The sequence below is a fragment of the Maylandia zebra genome, linkage group LG8, assembly GCF_041146795.1.
Source record: "Maylandia zebra isolate NMK-2024a linkage group LG8, Mzebra_GT3a, whole genome shotgun sequence".
NCBI lineage: Eukaryota > Metazoa > Chordata > Actinopteri > Cichliformes > Cichlidae > Maylandia > Maylandia zebra.
The window spans coordinates 24357769-24373740 of NC_135174.1; the positions used below are offsets into that span (position 1 = coordinate 24357769).

General features: G+C 41.1%; 1 protein-coding gene across 7 annotated transcripts in view; it reads right to left on the minus strand.

Annotated features, from left to right (window-relative positions):
- The window catches only part of tanc2b (tetratricopeptide repeat, ankyrin repeat and coiled-coil containing 2b), a 174711-nt gene that overhangs the window by 75717 nt on the left and 83022 nt on the right, over positions 1–15972 (minus strand). For all 7 annotated transcript variants that reach the window (XM_004556729.4, XM_004556728.4, XM_004556727.4 and 4 more), the window contains 2 exons: positions 9960–10031; positions 4356–4535 (listed from right to left, as the gene is read on the minus strand). In XM_004556729.4, coding sequence (XP_004556786.1) covers positions 4356–4535; positions 9960–10031 — 252 coding nt within the window. The remainder of the gene's footprint in view (positions 1–4355; positions 4536–9959; positions 10032–15972) is intronic.

The following is a 15972-nucleotide window of genomic DNA, read 5'->3' on the forward strand; positions in this document are numbered from 1 at the left end:
GCATTCCCACTTATTCACATATTACTCCATTATTGTGAGCACCACAGAGACAATAGATTTTAGATATACTCATATCACTGTGATAATTGAAGCAAAAGTGGGTGAAAAATTAGGCTGTATAATTAAATCAAGGCTTTTCTCAGGTTTTAAGGCCAAATGCAATTTTCCACTTTTATGCTGCAATCCATGGGGAGGCAGTAATTGTATTGATTGTAGCCATTAATTAGGGGAAAGCAGTGTAATCTGGGGAGAGATGTTGAAATAATTCCTCTTAAATGTTTCTGAGTGGAGCAGGGCCAATCAATCAGCTGGGGCGACATCTCTGGTGAGCCTGACACTTGAGTGAGGTGTTTATTAAAGCACAAATAAGCAATCAGTGATTACAGCTCATAACAATCAGCCACTAAGAGATAAGTGCGACAATGAGCCACTCCAATTCTGAGACAACAGAGGACTAAAAATAGAAAACATAAACAATGTGGACGCGAAATCTGTCAAACGCACATGAAGATGAGGGACAGATGAGCCCTGTCAGTGGTTTAATGTACTACCATTAAGTGTATTTATATCTGGTACTGGTATTTAAGCATTTACCACTACCCTGCATTTATCAGACAGCTGCCGTTACTAGTTACTTTATCAAGATTTTTTTCATGCAAAACATATCATTAAAACAAGCTCCAACCTTCAGGGCTTAAAAATGAAACCAGAGTATAGTTCTGTGAAAAAGTATTTGCCCCCCATCCTTATTTCTTTCTTTTTTTGTTGGCCACATATTCATGGCCACAGTTTATGAAAGAGAAACTGAAACAGGGAGTTGTAGGCATCACGTTCTCCAATTTAAAGTGATGTTTCGGCTGCTAAGCTTTTTAGAAGGTTTTAATGGAATTATATGGTTTGCTATTAGCTACAGATCATCCAAGAAGTTTCTGCTTCAGTCCTTAAGAGTGAAATAATAGGACTTTCATGACTTAGCGCTAATAGCAGATTTGTGTGTCTGTGTGGATCCATTATGGGTGTAGCTTTCTAACCAAGCTTGCTGGCATTTGTTGAGAATTTTAACTCAATGTTTGCCAACACTGAGTTAAAAACAGTGTGTGATGCCAAGGCGGCTAAATTTATCTTTTATATAGTGTAGGGATTCAGGCACAACATAAAAACCACCGACAGAGTCTTTTTAGGCGATCAGGAGTATTGTGGTGCATTTCATGGACTCTCTATCAGATTTGGTTCTTAAGAATTTGAATGGTTTGGGCTCTTTGTCATGTTCCTTGATCCAATCATGAGCAAGTTTTGTGAGGGAGACCAAAGCCATCGAGGACTGCCAATGGTATTAGTGGTGGTTGCTGAAACCAAATATTGAGGAGACAGGTAAAACTGCTTGCTACGAACAAGCACTGAGTGGTTGCTGTAATCTAACACTCAGTGTGGCCAACCGTAGCAGTAGATGTTATCAGATATACACAGAGAAAGCAGCCTAAAGGTGCTGAGATCCAACATTTTCAGCAGGTTTTAAAGATGTTACTGGTTTATAATGATAAAACAAAAATGTAGATTATTTTCTTTCCTTAAGTTGCTGCAGAATCTTTCCTATCGTTTAGTAGTTGTAGTTTAGCACACAGTGCCTTACTCATACATCAAGTGGATTACCTCTCAATGCCAAACTCTAAGTAATTCACTAAACGAACATCAATAACCTAGACCTTTCTGTGCACATTTGTTTAAAATAGATTATTCCTTAATATAGACAACTAAAAGGAAGTCATGACAATGCATGCCACTTAGCAAGACAAGGTTTCATGACATAACACTGCATTGTAAGAAGATTAGAAACCACCGACATGTGGGACTATGTTGTTCAATGTATCAGCTAATCTTTCCATCTCATAAGTACCTTCATACTTTTTTGACCAATAGGGTGAAGAATTGTGGCATTACTTCCAAGTCCACAGAAAACCAGTAGTGATTACATGAAAAACTGACTACGCAGTGCCTGTTTGCATCTCTTCCTACTCCAAAAATCTGTCTAAGAAGTTCCCCTTCAAGAGTCTTCAAGGAGGCAGAGGGGATTCAATCAGAAAGTCAAGGATTCTCTGAAAAGGTCAGAAATTTCATTGCTATTTTACAAGGTTGAATAACTCAAGTCTTCACAAACATCACAATTCTGCCCCCCTAGGGCCAATCAGGAGCTACAAACAAGGGCAGATAGAAGCTGTGACTGGGGGAGACCACCGGGGGGGATCAAAGCGCTTTAGCCCTTTAGACCTACTGCTGTTTGCTCTCTAGCGCACTCCCTTCTCTCACCTCTGCAATATGTGGCACGGGAGGGGTTCAGGCCTGTGACTGTAACACCGCACACAAGCTCAGTACCGTCAAGCTGTGGAGGAAGTGGTGCTGCGTTGAATTAATTAAAGGGCGACAAAGCTGGGTAGTCTGAGCTCAAATACAGTCTGCTGGTGGATGACACTTGAGAGCAGACACAGGTCTTTGAGGGCTTGAAGGACAATGGGCACTTGAGGGGTTTTGTGCATGCTGTCATTTCACTGACAGGCCGTTTTGGTCCTGTAAGTGCTGTAAAGTCATACTGACATGTGATTTGAAGAATAACCACTGGACATACCATATATAAGCCCTTTTTAATGCAAAAACCTTTATCTGGATTAAAGCAATTATATATTTTTTCCGTGACTTCACCATTTAAATAGACACCACCTTATGACAGACAATAAGAGATATGACACAAATCCATACAGATAAGCACAAGCTAATCCTAGTGAAAGTTACAACACATGTTCACTTAAGGTGACAAGTGTAGTGAAATGAGTCAATTATGAAACATAATCCATAGAAAAAAAATCTGTTTAAAAAGCATCACTAAGTTTGAAAATCCCCAAACACACAACAAGCAGCACCTGACTGGTGTAATACATCAAGCCAAATGATGACATGTGTGAGAACACTGCAAAGAGACCTCTCCCTACGTCAGCCACAAAATAAGAATAGTACAAATGAGACGGCGCCGTGCATCATTAATCAAGCTATTCTTGGCTGTCATGAAAAAAAAAAACACACACACAAACACTCTCTCTCTCACACACACACATTCATATTTACAGATTCGTATGATGTCCTAAAAACTAGCTGCGACTCACGCAGATGAAAGAAGCCTTTTAGAAGCAGGCTGAATCAGCCACAAAACATCAAATCCAAGAAAAGCACACAAAATGCTCCTCAAACAGCAGAACAGTGAGGGAGGAGGTGGGGAGAAGAGTGTGATTTGGCCGGATTGTTCTGAAATTTAATTCTCGAGAAAAAAGAAAGAAAGAAAAAGAAACCTCTGCTCCATCCGTCCACACACAGTCCTCTACAGCAGTGTGGCACACCCAGTTAAAATGGGAGAAAATGATGTGGTCATGTGATGTGCGTTTCCCCTTTAAAACCCACAGTTTGGATGACCCTGGAGAGATCATAAATCATTCTGTATGATGTAAAAATCACAGCTCCCCCCGGCATACCAGAAACGGTTAATGATCTGAAGTAGCTGGGAGATTGGTGCACCCTAGTGGTGACTACTGAGTCGAGCTTTAAACTCATCCACACCCACTCTGCTTCTGTGTGGAGGCTGCACAGATACTGGGTGAAGCTGTGCTGTCAATATTTCAATTCTCATTTTGAAAGCACAAGTAGAGCAGTAACCTTTGATGCCCAGACCGTCTTGTGTACCAAAACAACTGCTTCTCCCCATTGCAATAGTAGAGGGAACACAACACAGACTCATAAAGCAGTTGATGAGGAAACAGAGGGGAGGCAATTTTCCACATTTTCTGAATGTCAGTGATGACTGTGGAAGGAAACGATTAGTGGTAGGAGGTAAAAAGCAATAAAGGACGCCTGAGCCAACCGCAGCTCGCAGTCCATCATCTGTTCTTGACACTGTCAATTAGGTAGAACTTTGGCGATTACAACAATTGGAAATTACAGTGTTTGTCAGAAACCCGAGCTCAGCTCCACTTGCTTTCTACTTAGAATTAGGGGGGCAAGTAATACAGTAAATGATTACTGCTTATCAGCAAGCATCGGGGTGAAACATTGCTTAGTCTTGTAAAATCAGTTTTAACTCAGTATGCATGATTTTGTGATTAAGCTGCCTACAGTGGTACAGTGAAGGGCTAAGGGAGGCTGTGTTAGTACACCGAGTCTATGGGGGAGGACAGCCACAGGCAAATTTAAACCAGATTTAGCCCATGTCTCTATTGGCTGTGGCTTTCTTCCTGAACTCTGGTTTAAAAAGAAAATGACAACAACTTCAAATCCTGCACTCTGAGTGACTCCTCTATCACCTGCAGCATCCTTACCTGTGAGCTTCTTCATTGGCTGCAGCCTGACACTGATGGTCTGATGGGTGAGCAGCGGGGAGGAGGGCAGAGAGCGTGACACGCCCTCCATTATGCGAATATGCTGCATGCCCTCAGTCATTGAAAGAGGGGGCACGTTGTAGTCTCCTTCAAAGGCACAGTCGCTGTCTATGCTGCCACCTGCAGGATGGGAGGGAGAAACAGCATAGTATGAGATATTTTTCTGGACTTTAAATAAAGCACTGTGTTATAATATTAATGGTATAACTGCAGACTCAATAGCAAAGGAAGAGAAGATGAGAGAGGAAATTATCCTACGGTTACTGTGTGATCTTACCAAATGGCTCCATTCTGGATTTGTACATGCATTATTAATTGGACACCTTTCATACACAACAGCTACATTTTGCTAATAGTCTAGGTCTCAAGCCATTTCCGATATGGCGCGATATGGCAGCCTCACTTCTGTCAGTCTGCCCCAGGGCAGCTGTGGCTACAACTGTAGCTTGCCTTCACCAGTGTGTGAATGCGAGAGTGAATGAATAGTGGAATTGTAAAGCGCTTTGAGGGTCTTGAAAAGCGCTATATAAATGCAATCCATTATTATTATTATTATTATTATTAAAACAAAGAATTCAAAGGCATCCTCTTATTAAATATAATTTTAAATGCCCTTATTCTCATCGCATGCTCAGGTTTAGCCAAAAAAATCCAAAAAACATGTTTCAGCTTACAAACCTTAATCAGGATGTTAAACAGAGTTTGTGAAAAATCTGGATCTATTCTACTTGTCTTCCAGTAACTGACCGCATCCCTCTTTCCATGTAAAGAGGAGCCAAAACAACGGAGTTTTAACCAAAGGAATTTATGAATTTCTGGATTTATAAATCACCTGACACTAAATATCTTGGTGTAAATGGCTGATTCAGATTTGACTGCAGTTTTATAAACTCAGTTTGTATTTTGATATTCATTCATATTATCTGTGATTTGTGCTATTGTGTGCAGTTTATGCACATTTGATTTAAATATGATAAAAATTGTTAGCTTTGTGTTAAAACCGTTTTGGGCTCTTTATATTCCACTCTCATCCAAGGTGGATATTTGCCATTATTGGTACTCCACAAGTGGAAGTCTGCTATTAAAGGACCACCACTAGGAAAGGTCCAGCGGTTCATGAAATATATTTATACTCCTTTACAAAGTCTTATATGCCAGAACACATTGGATTTTCTTTAGGATAAAGATGACCACACCATTAGAAGGAAAAACATGTGATTATAGTTCAAGAGAGTGCCTTTCAGTTGGAGTTTAAATGTATCCCTTCCAAAAGCACCTCAAATAAAACCAATCTGAATGCAGGAAGCACTATTCAGCTAACATTTTACCCAGATTCCTTGCGCATGTGGCACATTACTGCACCTTAAAACATTTAAACAAATGCTGCAAATATGTACCATTTCATTAGGGACACAAGAATCTTTGTGGAAAAGGTAGATATAGTTACGCTGATGCCCAACAATTAACCTTAGGGGTACATTCATGTCAACTCTACCTGTTAGGACTGAAATGCCCCTATTTCTTAGAGTGTAGGCTGACAGGTATAACTGAATATAATGGATTGCAAGGATCAGAATATATCCACTATTAAAGTGCTTAGTTGGACTTCTTTGTTCTGTTTCCTTTCCTGTTTGTTCACCTGCTGTAGAAACCGTATCACCCTCTGACAGAGGATAGGACCTCAGCCTGGTCGCTCGATCCTGCAATCAGTGCACTACTGATATTGAGCGCAACATCACTGGCGTGACCCAGCAGAGAGCAGCCCTGCAGGCAACACGTGCAGTTTACATCACTGCCTCAAAAGGCAGCCCGCCTGACCTCTGTCAGCCCCGCAGTAACACAATACCCAACAATTTTTATATAATCAAGGATTTTCTAACCATTTGAAATGTTTAAACAAGAAAAAAAGCACAGTCATGACCACAAGAGAGCATTTTATTTACGAAAAAAGCCTCTCACAATGAGTGGTAATTACAGAGCCAGTATAAACAACCACTTACCATCACTCATACCCCCCCCCCCCCTTTTCCTCTTTTGCTCTAAAACCCACAAATTATGAGAACTTTGGTTTTATTTTTATTTTTTTAATTTCACACGCACTCATCAGCCAGCTGTCTGTAAACATCCATTTTGTGAATCAGTTCTAGCTCAGACTGCCCATTTCCCAGCAGACTGAACTGTAAAACCAACTGGTCAAGGAACATGCTCGCGCCAGATAGCAGCCGCAACGGTGAGACAAAAAGCCATTATCAGATACCGGTCCCTGAGGAAGCCTGTATGATGGCTAGGAAGGGGGCAAATTGGCTGCTGTAATATAAATACATCAGTATTGAAACAATTGCACTCATAGAAGAAATGCCAAACACAATCCGACACACACATCAATCCCTCTGTGGCTCTGGAGTCAGTCCATCCATTCACTGGGGAATGTCACTGTGAGAGTGAAAAACAACAGCTAGAGCAGCGGTTGCTTTCCCCGGCATGGAAATTCTCCACATGTATGCAGACACTGGTGTGAATATAAAATAGCTAACTTGGTATTCTGATAGCAGTTGCCAGCAGTCAGGATCAGGCTTGGTTTTAATGCTTTGAAATATTGAACAAAAATAAACAATTACCGGTAAGCTACTCTCAATCAATTACCTGCTAAATAAATTAACAATTTTGTGGCCGTTCATGTTAATAATCAGGACAAATACAAAAGAATGTGCTTTATTTACTTATTCGACTTTTTAGGTATAAACTAGCTGCATTTACATCCAAGACACCTTCATTTTAGTCATTTTAGACTTTTTCAAAGAACTAAAAGGTTCCTTTCATACTGTAGGTTGTGTGAGTGTCCATCACACTGTAAAGAGCTGTGAAAATTATGCCAATTGGGCCGCTGGCATGTGAAAAAGTGACAAGTTATTTTTGCAGCAACTATACTGTCAGCCTGTCCTTATTCCTGTAGAATCATATAATGCAGTTGTGTCAAAGCCACTGGTAAGTCTAAGTTACTCACGAGGTGTTCTTTGGTGAAGCACAAAGTTATGGAACAGGGACATGCAGATATCATGCCACCGGGCGACCGTTGCTCAGGGGAATGGGAAGCTCATCTGTAACCGGAGGGTTGCCGGTTCAATCCCCCTGCTCTCTCTGTCCTGGTCGTTGTGTCCTTGGGCAAGACACTTTACCCTACCGCCTACTGGTGTTGGCCAGAAGGGCCGATGGCGATATGGCAGCCTCGCTTCTGTCAGTCTGCCCCAGGGTAGCTGTGGCTACAACTGTAGCTTGCCTTCACCAGTGTGTGAATGTGAGAGTGAATGAATAGTGGCATTGTAAAGCGCTTTGGGTGACTTGAAAAGCGCTATATAAATGCAATCCATTATTATTATTATTAAACTGCTGGTTCCTCTCACTCCTTTGAAAACAGACAGTGTAGGTCTCTGAAAACAGACAAGGCGTCAACGCACCAGCGCTAATAGACGTGTGTAATGGTATCTGACAAAAAGACATAATGCGATGCCCTGGGAGGAGAACTCATCAGTTCATCTGACATATGATTTCTTCTGTGACTTCACTGGTGATTAAAAAAAAGAAAAGAAAAAGAAACTAAAGTGCAGTACATGCATAGTACTGCACACTCCACACCCAACGTTTGAAGCTTTCAGTCAGTACTACTGAAAACACTCACCAATCTAGTTCATAAGCCAAGAGCATAGAACAGGGGTAGGGACTTCCAGGCCTTGAGAGCCGGTGTCCTGTAGGTTTTAGATGTGTCCTTGACCCAACACAGCTGATTTAAATGGCTAAATTACCTCCTCAACATGTCTTGAAGTTCTCCAGAGACCTGGTAATGAACTAATCATTCAATTCAGGTGGGTTGACCCAGGGTGAGATCAAAAACCTGCAGGACACCGACTCTCGAGGCCTGGAGTTCCATACCCCATAGAAGATGAGACAAAACCTGATTCCTGCACACTTTCTAACCTGCAACAATGTATTTATTAGAAATATAGTATAACTTATCAGAGGTTAATGACACAGAAGGGCTATCTTATATGAGAAGTTAGTGCACTCTTTACAGCAGGTCATATTATTTAAAAAATTAATTAATTAAATAAAGACAGAAATAGACAATTATTAACGTCCATCTATTTTCTCAGCTGCTATCCTAGCCAATGCCAGGTGAGAGGTTGGTAACCAATCCACTGTAGGGCTAACAGAGACACCATTAACCATTAATCACATTTGAACCTACAGTCTATTTAGAATCATCAATTAACTTTACATGCATGCCTCTGGACTCTGGAAGGAAACCAGAGTACATAAAGACCAGCAGGCCTTGCAAACCCCAGAGTCTTCTTTCTGTGCTGACAGTACTCACTGCACCACTTTAATGTATCCTTCCTAAAAATTACACCTAATGTATAGATAATTATTGAAAAATGTTCCAGTTAACCTTTAGTCTCAAAACGTTCCCCAGAGGTTACATGTCTAGGTGATCCTGCAGGTATACATTTGAATAGTACAAGACCTACACTAATGAAAATAAAGTTTTACTAAATTCAACAGTGTTTCAAATAAATGTATTTTTCATGGTGTATAGTATGCAGGAGCTTATTTGCAATGCAGTAAGTATGACCCTCCCACTATGAAGGAGTTGCTCTGTGGGGCGTAAAATAATGTCCCTGTAATACGGACCCCGGTCCAAGAAGTTGAAATGCACTTTTCATCCAAATACTCGTAGTTTTAGCCAACATTCTTGAGGTGGAAAAGGCCCTAATCTCATCAATTAGTCCATTTAATTCTGGAAAGCCTCATTGAAAATTATGATAATCCTGAGAAAGATATTAAATGGTCTCATTCAGGTCAAAAATGAGAAGGGCAGAGAGGGAGCACCAGCCGCACTTCAGCGGTGAAATCCACAGAACAAAAGCAGTGAAGGGGAAATTACCGTGTTTCATTTTAGACTGCAATAAGAGTCGTGTACAAGGACCACTCCATGCCTCGAAATAAACAGAACCACCTACTCATCAAGGTGTTCAGTTCAAAATATGTATGAGGTGGAAAAAAACAAACTGCCCCAAACAGTTTCTGCCAAGCACAGACATTCTCGCTGTTGGTACCATCTAATGTCATATATACAACCCTATTTCCCCTTGAAATTACTCAGATTTACAGGCAAAATTACAAGAATATAAAATTCATACACTTGCCCTCCCTGTAAATAGAACTTCATGTCCAGTAGTCATAAACTTGCTGTTAGAAAACGGAATAAATGCGGTCCAGCAAACAAGGCTTCATGAAAACATTAAGGGAGCAGAAATAGCGTCTGGAAAGAGCCAATAGGGAGGAAATATGGGGGACGAGAAAAGAGCTCACGTTTGTTTTCAGCAACTCAGCTTCTCATTCGCACATATTATACACACCGCGAGCACATAAAAGCAAGAGGTGAGAAGAGCAGGTGCTGTGGAAGGCATAACGTTTCCTGTCAAGACTGCAAACTTTTCTCTATCTCGAGTTTAAAGAAAACTACTCTTTGGAGATTCGGTTGCTTACCTTGGCCGATGTGGCTCAGGTGAGGGTCTAGACTGGGCGAGCGGGGGTCTGCCAAGTCCTCGCTCCCACCATCTGCAGAAGAGGAGCACACAGAGAAAGACAGGGAGTGAGCTCGGTGGTGGTGGTGGTGGTGGCAGCGTGGCGAGGAGGTGCGAGTAAGCAGCAAGGCCACTTCTTCCTCCCCGATCAGCCAGATGTGAGATCTGAGGACACCCAGGAGGCTGCTCACACACAGACCCTCGACACCCTTCCTCCTGGGGCCCAAGCGTCCCCTTATTGTCGCGAGGGAAGAACGCGCTGCTGAGCTCCATTTTTTCCGCCTCCACATGTTTAGACTAAACAGTCAGTGAGCCTCTATCTCTAGGCAGGCCCAAAGCTGATAACATAATAGTTTACATTACAACCATTCCTGCATGAAGACCTGCGATGGAGCCACAATCAAAGAGCTCGCTGCGACATACATATGCTTAAATGAGGGATGACTTTGACTTGCAGTCAAACAGTGGGCGTCTCCCAAGATAGATCCACATACAGCTAATGATATGAAGATCAATTACGCCCAGGGGATCAGGCAGGCAGATTTAGCCACAGTGGATGGAGCTGAAAAGAGCAGGTTGGAGGGTGGGGGCAGCATCAATGGGCAGCACAGTCAGTGTCACCAGGGGATTGTTTCATAATCCTGCTCAAGTGCAGATGGATCTACTGTAAAGCACGACAGGCCAGCAGAGGAGGTGTGGAACAAATGATTTATGCTCAGAAGAAACGGATCCCAAAAGAATTAAGTGAGCTATTAATAAATCTAAACTGAGCTACTTGTATGAAAACTAGTCTGTGGATTATCTGAGTAGAAGGATCAAAGATTGTTGCATTAGGCAGAAAGGGAAGTAGGCCTCTTTTTTTTTTTTTTTATCACAAAAAAGGATTAGATGTTTTGCCTCATCCCCACATTACCTTTCAATCAGTGCTCTCATCTATTGGTCCAGAAAACCCAAACAAACAGTCGAGTATTATCTCTCCCATCGCAGATTCACACATTCAGCCACGCAGCAGGCCAGATTGGCTTGCTGGTGGAAAGATCAAGCTTGTCGATGGATAGATAGAATAAGCCGTGGGGTATGTGTGTGAGAACTGGGCCGATTGTGGAAGGGGGCTCTCTGCAGAGGATTCTTCTGTGTTGTTGTCTGGATTTGTCAATTAAAAAAAAAAGCTTTACCAGCACACTGAAAACACACAATTTCTACGTAACGGTTTTTGTATATTTGGCATTTACAGACAGCAGCGCAATGTATATTTCTAACACCTCCATTACACGCATGTTCGACAGCAACAAAGCCACCAAAAATAGTTTCTCACCTTGTGTACCTGATGAGCCATTTCGCCCAGTAAAATCAATGGTGTGAAAAATCAATACAGGCCTTTGAAGATGACGGGCAGTAGCTACAAGAACTGCTTGCACAGTGATATGTGAAAACATGCACATGCAAGCACAAGTAAAGTGTATGAGGTTGTGTGGAGACAGCTGCGTGATATAGTGTAAGAGACTGTGCATACTTAAGTATTTTGGGTGATTTTTTTACTTATCTTTGGATACCTGTACAGTAGTTGTAAATAACAAACATCAAACCCCTATCACATGACCACAGAAACCTTTTCATTGCATTTCAAGTAAGGGGGTACTTTGTTATGGGCTGCCCTGAAGACAACCTATAATAAGAGAAGCAGCAATGAGTTTCTCCCAGAATCCAGGCAACAGATGTGACTCTTACTCTCAATATAGTGTCTATTGTGCCAAAGACTCATAGATCAGTGCTTGTAGGCTCTTTCAAAACATGCAACCTTTGTCTGCCTTGTTACAGATGACATTTAGACAGGTGAGGGTGAAGCAAAGAAGCCACCAAGGAAAGAGGGAGAGAATACAAAAACAGCTCTAACAGCTATAACAATACAAATGGCCTTTTTTCAGTTTCAGTAAATGTATGAATGTTGGGTTGTTTTTTATACTTTTGCTTGATGCTGGAATATAACAATAATTTAAGCCTTTGAGCTAATTCTATCTTTATCTTTGTATGTTTCTCCTTGTGCATTTTAATGGTATGCACTACAACTGATATCCTGCTAGTAGATTTTTGCATTGACATATTATGAAAACTCAGTATTCACATTGCCAGGTAGTCTGGAGCAGAAGCAAAAACAGCAGAAGCAACATTTATTTTAAGAAAAAATGGGCAAGAAATTGCAAATTAACAAGTTAGACTTTGTGTAAACATTGTCACTAGTATTTTCCCTGAACCTGTTAGCCCACAGCAAAGCAACTTCGAGAGTAAATGGAAAAGACGAAACACGATTACAAGAAAATGTAAAAGATCCCATTGGAGGGACCTCCCGGGAACTGCAGAGATTCTACTTAAATACCAAAGTAGAATCTGCAGAGATTCTACTTAAATACCAAACTCTTCTGAAAGAGAGTCTCCAGCTATACTCTAATGTAAATGGTAACTTCTATCCAGGTTGAAATTGAACAATAATTCTGTGTTAAATCCAACAGATGAACTGATTCTCTTCTGCTTATCTTATTGGCAACTTTTATACAGGGCATACCACTAAAGCTGCTTGACTCTTGATAAAATTCCTGCTGATGCCTACTCGGGTATGTGCAGCGGTCTTGCTGGTGCTTTCCCTGCTTTTAGGTTTTCCACATATGCACACGAAAGGGCGGGGAGTTCCCAGAACAGGGCTATACTTCAAAATATATATTATTGCTGAAGGAACAACAATCCTCTTTGGGCTAAAATGGTCTGACAGAAATAACTGTCACCCACTAAATAACAAATCTATGTTAAGCCTTTAAATCACTCCGTTACTGAGGTTTTTGGAGCCTCCTTCTCTCTACTACAGTTTTAGGACTGAGAAACATATCTTTGTGTCACCTCTATTCAAAAGAAACCTTTCTTCAAAGAAGTGCTCTCGTTACCCGTGATTTCAGTACGATGTCCATCCACACAGACCAATGGCTTATTAGGCAGGGAACATGAAAGGGGAGGACCCATGGCTGATGGAAATAGAGATATTTTCATTAAAACCTGCAAAGGCAGACAGAGGACATCATTCGAGGTTCTCACAGAACATCTGCCAGCTGGTAGTGAGAATGAAACCGAGCCAATATGTGCTCTGCAGCATATACTACTCAACTGTAAAATCAAATCACTGCTGTCACTGAACGGGGGAAAAAAGCCATTTCCAAAACAAAGATACAGTATGATGGTGCACTCTCCATGTTGGCAATTTCTTTGCCACTGTAATGCAACCGTTCTGTGTTGTGGTGTCAAAGGAGCAAGCCAATTTCAAATGTGGACAAAGAATCATTATGGAAGAAGTCAGTGTGACATCTGATAGTTATTCCATGGAGCAGCAGCTATCATTATCATTGTGCCTGACTTTCTTGGACCTGCCGGTGTTTTCAGTTCAGTATAACCTTTCCTCCTGAATGAGGTATCTTTTACAGGTACTGTGAAAGAGTGATTACTATAAATACTGATGTTTAAAGAAGTTTATTTGGCAGAAGGTTTAAGTTCCCTCTTAGATTTGGTTATTTTTCTGTGACTAATCAATCAGGTTGAACATAAATACAGCCAATAGACTCAACTCAAAAAGTGCAATCAATCCCTGTCATTCACTTAAGGGACAGTGCAAAATAACAACAGCCAGCAAAGGAGAGAGAATAAAATTGTACCTGAGCTGTGTAAGTGAGAAACACCCCGAATACTTGGAGCCCAGAGAATCGCATCCTTCAGCTCAATGACTTCACTCACTGACAACACAGTGATTCATTGCTTTGCTCAGTTCCTCCATGCCTTTTCTTCTTACCTTTGCTTATTGCTTCTGTGGGACTCCAGTGTTGCTGTGTAGCCAGCTTGTTGTCAGTCCCAAAGTTTCTCAAGAGAAGGTAAAATAGTGCACTAATTAAACACCAGTTACTCTCTGTGCCAAATTATTTTCCCCATCACCATATATCAAAATGATAAGTTAGAAGAAAAGGAGACCGGAATGCTTCGCCCTATTTCATCACTTTATTTTTCCCCTGAATGCACAAAAACGGCATTCGAAACACAGAACACACAATCGTAAACAGTTCTGCAAGTTCGGTTCAAGAATTTACACTTGCTTGAATTATCCTGGAATCCGATGAGAGGTTTCTTTCTTGAGACCTAAACAATAAATCATCCATCCCTTCATTTTCTAATCCCTATTCAGTGATAGATAGGGAATCTGTAGTCTATCCCAGCTGTTTTAAGGCATGAGGTACACCCTGGATGGGTCACCAGTCCATCACAGATCACAATCCTAGATCCAGCCACAATGTAGTTCATATGTCAATTTAGATCATTTGTCAGTAGCTTTCTTCAGAGAGGATGAATAAAAAAAAGAAAAGAAAAAGAGAGGGTGTTGTACTAATCAGAGTGACTTCACCAGCATCCCAAACTGCCAGTGTGTTGTCCTTTCAGCATGTAAAAAGAACTAAAATGGGGATTTTACCAGTTTGCTTGGCACCTCAACAATCTATGACTACTCTAGCTTTCACTGGACTAGTGGTTATAGTAAGATGGAATATTCATATTGTGGTCTCTGTTTCAAATGTGTTACTCCTGTACTTCATCAGAAAGACAGACTATATGCGAGCGAGGATAATAAAACATCCTGAAATCTATTTAACACATCATGAATTACACCATCTTGTCCTAATTTTCCAAAACAGAGACCAATTCATAGTGTTAGAAATAATAAACTTCACATTTCAAAAATGCAAATGCCAAGTAGTGAATCAGTGCTGCGTGCCTGTAGAGAGCAACAAATGCGACTGCCAAGCTACAACAGATGATTTCACCAGAGAGGACGCTGGGATATGATTGCTCAAAGGCCTCGTATTTAAACAAAACTCAAATGCACCACGGGGAATCATAAAGTTGCAGAGGTTTATGCATGCTGAAGGTCCTTAACTAAAGGTTCTGTTGACTGAATTATTAATGGTTAGCTCTATAAAATGAGTTGGTCGTACCAACTATGATACTAGAAGACATTCAAATTGGAGTGTTGCAAATGAGAAACCTGCAGGAAATCCAAGCACTCAAGAGGCTGGATAAAGTGAACATTTGGCATTTGCTGAAGAAATGACTCAAGTGATTGTGAAAATTGCGGTCTATTACGTTTCTGCCAGTCAAATAAACATATAATTTATTAATCAGCGAATGATTTTAGCACTAACTGCACAAGTAGGACTCATTTTTTTGGCAGACATTCAGCATGAAGCGTACTATCATTACCATCCAACTGAGCACTAGACCCAGTTTAACTACTACAGCTGTGTAATGGCCCTAAAAGAAAAAAATCACTGGCTACTTATTTAATTCTTTATAAGGTCACACACTAATATCTAATCTATTTTGATACAACTGACTCCTGACATTGTCATCTTTGAATATGAAAAAAAAAATCCAGTGATGGAAAAATCTTGCCATTTGGTGGTCACGTGGTCAGCTGACCTCAATTTTTGGGCACACGACGTTGCAGAACGTTGACCTTTTCAACTGAAGCATCCCCATATCAGAAAATAGTGAGTACTACGGAGACATTAACACGGACAGGAACAGCTGGAGACATCCTGCACTTCTTTGAAGTCCCCCTCCCATGTGGCGGATACACATTTGCTGCATTGTAATGGAAAGTCTCTGTGGATGAGTCTGTGCAGTCCCTCATGCTTACATAGCTCAGGATGAAATTTACATCCCAAGCAGAACCTAGTGGCCTTGCTAACATGCAAAGTATAATCAAGGCCTTTCCCTGGTCCACCTTTCACTCTTGAACAAGGTAAATCTGGACTCAGCAGACCTTTACCTTTTTTCCATAGCTGGAAAGTCTACTCTTTATGCTCCTTAGCGAAGTGAAGCCCCCAACACACAGCTGTTCAGTCCCAGTTCCTTGAGCTCCCTTTGCATCGAGTGTGTGGAAGTGTTCTTTC